Below are 7491 nucleotides of genomic sequence, written 5' to 3'. Positions count from 1 at the left end.
TGATATTATTTTATTTATAATATGTAAAAAGGTGATTTTAACATTCTATTGTACCGGTATGTCTTGCACTGTTTAATTTTAATGCAACACAATGTGCGATATGTGATACTATATTTTTATTCATTATACTATTTTTGGCGAAAATGCATTTTGGAGCTCGGGCTCCATGGCACCCTTTATTTTTGAAAAATTCAAAATTTAAATTTTCTGTTTTAAAAAAAAATCTGAAAAAATATGCAAGTACACAAGGATGAAATGTATGTGCAAAAATTCATAATAAAATACCTTAAGATGCGATCGGTGCAAAAAAAAGAACAAATTCGCGCACTTTTGGGATGAATAGTATCATGTGTTAAGAAGTCACAAATTTGTCTTTTTTGCACATACCTTGTTTCAACGTATTTTTTCTAAAAACTTACACACATGTATGTTATGCCTCCATGTATATTCGCATTTTTTCATATTTTTTAAAATATAAAAACATGAATTTCCATGAATTTTGGGGGTTTTAGAAACAGGGCTCCATGGAGCCCGAGCTCCAAAATGCCCCACTCTATTTTTGGATGCTATCATATTGTTGTAAGGTAATTTAAATTTAGACTTTAAATGTATATTGTATTTTTTAGACTTTTTTTAAATGTAAAAATATATTTTTTCATGAATTTTAGGGTTTTCAGGAACAGGGCTTGATGGAGCCCGAGCTCCAAAATGCCCCACTCTATTTTTGGATGCTATAATATTGTTGTAAGCTAATTTAAAATTAGACTTTACACTTTACATATTAGTACCATGTTCTCACAATGACTTATGGAGTGAACCCAATGGTCAAATTTTCTAGCTCTGCCCCTGAAAATGCCCTTGCCAGTTGTCAGCCAGTAACCCATATCTTTGTACCTGTTCTATAGAATCCTCTTTGATTGACTACATACTACGATACTTTTTCTACTTTTTCTTAGATCGAGCAGCGAGCCTAGTGGGTTGCTCGGACGACGTCCCTTGCACAAGTCGGTCAATCCGTCGTCGCTTTCTTTCTTTCTTTTTGTTTCTTGGGCCGGCCAAGCCAATGATATGGGTGTTTGTCAAATGACGCGCACACGCACGCACTGCTGTGTGGATGATTTGGACGTGCAGACGCGCCAAATCTTTACTTGCTAGCCGTCCATTAGAGCCCCTGGTGCGTGCTAGGAGTAGCTACTTTGCATTTCCATGGGCACACTGGCCATGCACGTCATGGCTGGCACTATCGTACCTACTCCTACGTTTCTCACTTGCTCCATATATACTGCCGCCGTCTCCGCACCAACGCAGTCTTTGAAAGAAGCACGACATGCAAACCGCCTGCGCCGAATAATCGTAGCCAGCAGTCCGCCGGTATTGGGTTCGCGGTCCTAGAAACTTCTTCCTTTTTTTGCGAGATGGTCCAAGAAACCAGTAAGGCTGCTCATAGTGGGGAGTAACTTAGCCAAGTAACATGCACATGTTACTGGTCTATGTTACTACCTCCATAGTGGGTAGTAACATTTGTGGGATGTCATATTAATTAGGATATAAACTCATTTTGTATTGGTATGTGTGATGTTACTGTAACATAGCTAGTTACCACAAGCACCTCTCTCCTCATTAACTCACTACCACATAAGCAATTTTGCATTGTAATGTGTGATGTTACTACTATGTTACTCCCCACTATGGCCAGCCTAATTACAGTACAATTTACACACACACAAGTGGAGCTAGTTTCACACCGGTCGTGGCACATGGTATATGCGATACTACGTGGTCGTGCCGCGTGAGCGTCAGGCTCTTTCAGGAGCCTGCACCTTCACGGAACCATCGTGGTTATTTATATATATATAGGAGTAGTTCAGTTGTCTCCTGGAGAAATGTGCCGGCCAGCACGGCCGGCCACGCGTTTGACCCTTTAGCTTTGACCAACGGAGCAAACATTCCCTGTCTCTCTGCCTGGATCCGTCCCGTCTCTTTACACTCTGGATCGACCCTATTGGTCCGGCATACACACCGCGATTTCCTTGGCAACCACGGCAAGAAAGAAAGGAAAGATAATTAACCTCGACTTTTCACGGATCCCCGGGCGCGATGTCGGATGCACGTTGCACTGAATTTTAATTCACTGCATTCCGTACGCTTCACCCCCTACGGGGCTCTAGAGTGCACATAATTGGGTCAGGGAACAAAGTGCCTGGTCATACCGGTGGATCATGAGTCAGATGATAGACGAGTATCTCCGTCTGGGAGCACGTAGTTATCCACACGGACACACAGGAGTTCCGGTCCAGCTCTCTCGATCGGCTCCTGTGAGCGATCAGATCAGACCGATCTACTAATCGGCAATGCATTAGTCGAGATGGGGATGTGGTCAACGACAGTTTCCCTCTCGATCTGCACCATCGGAATCTTGTTGAAGGCGGGATTAGGACTAATTTGCACCGAATGTCTGGTCGTTGCTGGACATGTGCGTGCACCGGGCATGCGGCAGTCATGGCAGGTGTACAATGGAATCGGTCGGATTACAATAATGAGAAGGGAAAGAATGGAGTAGCTGCAGACGTAGCGAATGCGAACTTATCAACCTGCAGAAAGGAGAAAAACACACAGCCGCTATTTTATCCATATATATATCTAGCAGCAGCAGCAGGCCAGGAGTACAGCATCTTTTAAGTTCAAAAGGCAGCTCTGAAAGCACGGGAAAGCTCGGTACGATGCATTGACTAACTGGTACGAGCGACTTGTTTACCAGAAGATGGAAGAGCACGGGGGCAGCTGGCGAGCCACCATGGCCGACGTGCAAGTGACCCGATGTCGGGCGGGCGGCGTCGCTCGCCATCTGTGCTTTCGATGCGCCGCGCGAATCAGCGGAATATGTGAGTACTCACAATGCAGAATAACATAAAATAGTAACATAATATGTTACTCCCTCCGTTCCTAAATATAATTCTTTTTACATATTTCATTACAGGATTACATACGGAGCAAAATAAGTGAAACTACGCTCTAATGTATGTCTATATACATCCATATGTTGTTTTTTAATAAAAACACTTAAAAGACTTATATTTAGGAACGGAGTAAGTATTAGGTTGGCCACAGTAGAAGTAATTTAGGTGATACTTACTAGCAAACATGCTGATGTGGTAGATAATTTAAAAAAAGGGAGAGGGTTAGAGTAACATAGGTAGATACCATAACATGTTAAATGCTATGATACTAGTATGTACTAGTTTATGATACTATGTATTATGAAGATAGTATCATACAATAATATTATATGCATGATACTATTATATGATAATTATCACTATGACCAGCCTAAGTTACTATCTTTATAGTGGATGGTAATATAGAGGTAGTAACATTGAGCCTTTCATTTATGAGCCTATAGACTCATCTTGCTTCGGTATCCATTATGTTACTCCTACTATGAGGCTGCTCATAGTGGAGAGTAACATATAGTAATATCATGTATATGTTACTATTGTATGATACTACCTTCATAGTGCATAGTATCATAAACTAGTAGTATCATAGATGATCTCATTTATTGACATGCATGACACATAGTAGCATAACATTTAACATGTTACGGTATCTACCTATGTTAGTAGTACTCTAATCATCTCCCTCTTCTTTAATTACTTGTCACATCACCATGTTTGCTAGTCCCAGGACTATTTACTAGCCATGATACCCCCACTATGATCAGGCCTGAGTAACATGCTAAGTTACTCATTTTTTTTCTCATTAATTAATTGTTACATTATATTTCTTACTTAAATGACATTTATGTTACTACGTATGTTACGTTCATTGTAGAAAGTCTTACTCATCTGTCCACGTAGCTCACGAGCCTGCCTGCAGCCTGGAGTTGCCCCGTGAATTGATTGGCCGCCCATCGATTATTGACCGGCATGACATTGTTGGTCTTCGTCCCCTCGGCGGGTTTAATTTCCTAGTTCCCAATGCCACGCCCCTAGACTAGGTGACCGCGAGCGGATTCAGCTGAAATCGCGAGATGGTGAGCACGACAATGGTCGGGTCAATCTCTGAATCATCGTTTCTACCCCTTCTTTTACTCGCCCACAGATTAACTTTACATGCATCGTCTATCCAATGGGCTCGATCTTCTTCTACTACTACTCCTAGAAGGGAATAAACGACGCCATCCGTGATGCTGGCATAACTAACGCGTATCGTGTGAAGCATCAGGCATGATCTAATCGACCGCGCATTGCGTGTCGCGTCAAGCATGCCATTTGCCAAATGGAGCCAACTACTACTAGCAGTTACCAGCAACGATCGACGACGGAGTGATTTGGCACGCGTAAACGGCGAGGCCGCAGCGCTTTTCTGGCTCAAACTTTGATATCAACGGAGTGATTTTTTCCCTCTCTCTCGCGGGATGAGATGAGATACGGCGGATGCAGTATGGGCGGGAACCCCTGGCGGCATGGGTGCCGTAGGCAGGGCCGGTGGATCTGGTTGGGACACGTCTGAGACCCCGCCACGATGGCCTGGCTCCATTGCCACCACAGACCACCGAGCGAGAGAAGAGGAGCTCGCGACATGAGCGGGGCATTCCCCCAACCATCTGCGATGCCCGATGCGATGAAGCAACCCCTCCCGATTCATCTCTTCTCTCCTCCTCCTTTCCCACTGTCAGTTGGCCCTTGGCCCTGCCCCCACCGCGCGCCGCTCTCGACCGATCGGCAGGTGCCCCCGCCCCTCCCTCTATATATACACGCACGCCCCGCGGCCTCCCCCACACACACTCCAACTCAGTGACAACAGCAGCTCCCCTGCTTCCGCCTCTGTTTCTTTCCTCTTCTCCTCTCCTCGCCTCTCCTCTCTCGATCGCACACACTTTACCATACTTGGTAGCAGCAGCCTCTGCAACCATGGTGGTTCTCGCCGGCACGCCTGCCGTCGATCACATCCCGCTCCTCAGGTCCCCCGACCCCGGGGACAACTTCTCCGGCATGCCGGTCGTGGACCTGTCCAGACCTGGCGCGCCGCGGGCCATCGCCGACGCGTGCGAGCGCTTCGGCTTCTTCAAGCTCGTCAACCACGGGGTGGCCCTGGACGCGATGGACCGGCTCGAGTCGGAGGCCGTGAGGTTCTTCTCGCTGCCGCAGGCCGACAAGGACCGCTCCGGCCCGGCCTACCCGTTCGGCTACGGCAGCAAGCGCATCGGGCTCAATGGCGACATGGGGTGGCTCGAGTACCTCCTCCTCGCCGTCGACTCCGCCTCGCTCCCCGCCGCCTCCGCCGTCCCGTCCTGCGCGCTCTTCCGGTAAGTTCAAATGCGAGGTGCAAGCCACAGCGATACGACGCGTGTCCGGTATGTTTCACTGACTGAGTGCCTACGTGCTGCTTTTTCCAGGGCGGCGCTGAACGAGTACATCGCGGCGGTGAGGAAGGTGGCGGTGCGGGTGATGGAGGCGATGGCGGAGGGGCTGGGCATTGCGCCGGCGGACGCGCTGAGCGCGATGGTGGCGGCGGAGGGCAGCGACCAGGTGTTCAGGGTGAACCACTACCCGCCGTGCCACGCGCTGCAGGGGCTCGGCTGCAGCGCCACCGGCTTCGGCGAGCACACCGACCCGCAGCTCATCTCCGTGCTGCGCTCCAACGGCACGTCCGGCCTGCAGATCGCGCTCCAGAGCGGCCACTGGGTGTCCGTGCCCTCCGACCGCGACGCCTTCTTCGTCAACGTCGGCGACTCCTTGCAGGTATGCCGCCTGTCCCTGGCCCTCACACTCACACGTGACAACTTCTCGTGCACGCCTAGTTTTCTCCTTTTTATGGCACTTGGTGTACGTACTTTTCTACAAGGAATTGCACTATGCTACGCTATACTACGTACTAAAATGACGTGCGGCGTCTTTTTTTTTTTTGAGTAATGCTACATCTAAAAAGGCTTACGTAAAGATTTTACGTATAAACTGATGTGTAAGATTGTGATTGTTAATTGAGGGATGAGGGGCCCACCCTCATTGAAAATCGGGGGAAGAGAACAGTTAGTTTGAAAGGTTAAGTAAACCTTTGTAAGTTTTTGTAGGTCTAGCATTTTTTTTTTCTTTTTTCTGCGACTGTTGGATTGGAGTTTAGCGCACAGTCAACCGTGAGTGAGATCACGAAGAGGAATGTCATATATATCATCATGAATGAACGAATTAGTAAAACAAAGCAAGGTTAAATAAAATCGACATGAACACGTGGTTTCGTTTCGTTGATAACCGCGACTGCAACTGACGGCATATTCGCCACATCAGTATAATCCGTTAGCACACGAGCTTGGCGTGATTGCTGCATGGCATCAAATTGGGAGCAGCTCTGCGCTTGCCGCATGGCATCAAATTGCTACTGTAGGTGTGTGCTTGCTGCTGCATACTGCTACGCATCGCATGCATGTCTGATACTGTATTTGGATGTGTGTGTGTAGGTGCTGACCAACGGGAGGTTCAAGAGCGTGAAGCACAGGGTGGTGGCCAACAGCCTAAAGTCTAGGGTTTCCATGATCTACTTTGGAGGGCCAGCATTGACACAGAGGATTGCACCATTGCCGCAGCTGCTGAGAGAGGGAGAGCAGAGCCTGTACAAGGACTTCACATGGGGCGAGTACAAGAAGGCTGCCTACAACTCCAGGCTCGGGGACAACAGGCTGGCTCACTTCCACAGGTAGCCACGCCTGCCGCCTGGGCCCGCTCAAAGAACAGCCTTTACCAAGACAGCCAGCCAGCTAGAGCTAGCTTTAGCTAGCTGCTGCGGTTTCCCACACGATGAAGATGAAGATGAAGATCAAGATGAAGACGAGGAAAGCTACTAAGAAAGAAAAAGAAACAGGGCTAAAAGAAGATAACTTCAAGATTCACATGCAGAGCTGCGGAGGTAGCTACATCTTTTTTTGCGTTCGTGCGTGCGTGTGTGTGTTCATAGTTGCTAAGGCTCGCCTTTCCTATTCGGGAAGGCCGGACGGATGATGAACAGACAAGTTAACTTCAGTAGTTAGTAGTGTGAACCAAATAGTAGTATAGGAGTACAGCAGAGGATGACATGAGAGTGCTCTTCTGGTCTTTCTTTTTTCAAATTCATGAGTAGTAGTATAGCTGGCCTGGATCTTGTTTCAGTATTTCTGATGATAACTGTAATCGTGGTGTATAACGTAGTCGTGTGTGCGCGTCGACCTTCTGTATAACCTGCCAATGATCCCACGTTTCCCTTTCATGAGTAACACACTCTCGTTTGCGCACTCTTTCGGTCTTTTGTAGCGTGCGGCTTGTACGCGAGATCTCTGTCGTGATTCAATTGCTAAAATGGTGTCTTTATTACCGGCAGTCCAACTCCTCGTGGACAATTCCAGTGTTTTGATATTTTCGCCAAAGTTGAGCACCATGGTTTGATTCTTTTCCTGAAATCTAAACCTTTCCTTATCATCAAGATCGATGGTGGTAGGGTATTGTTGTGTACCGCCAAGGC

At 47.4% G+C, this 7491-nt stretch overlaps 1 protein-coding gene across 1 annotated transcript; it reads left to right on the top strand.

Moving 5' to 3' along the window:
- The first annotated feature begins 4772 nt into the window (after nucleotides 1-4772).
- On the top strand, nucleotides 4773-7206 carry LOC123444441 (gibberellin 2-beta-dioxygenase 3). Its single transcript, XM_045121149.1, has 3 exons — nucleotides 4773-5308; nucleotides 5399-5744; nucleotides 6458-7206. Exons 1-3 carry the CDS (start codon nucleotides 4914-4916, stop codon nucleotides 6695-6697), a joined length of 981 nt encoding a protein of 326 aa, XP_044977084.1. The 5' UTR covers nucleotides 4773-4913; the 3' UTR covers nucleotides 6698-7206.
- Nucleotides 7207-7491: the final 285 nt, after the last annotated feature.

The sequence above is a fragment of the Hordeum vulgare genome, chromosome 3H (genome assembly GCF_904849725.1).
Source record: "Hordeum vulgare subsp. vulgare chromosome 3H, MorexV3_pseudomolecules_assembly, whole genome shotgun sequence".
Taxonomy (NCBI): Eukaryota; Viridiplantae; Streptophyta; class Magnoliopsida; order Poales; family Poaceae; genus Hordeum; species Hordeum vulgare.
Note: the sequence above shows the minus strand (reverse complement) of the source record. Positions and strands in the feature narration are given on the sequence as shown.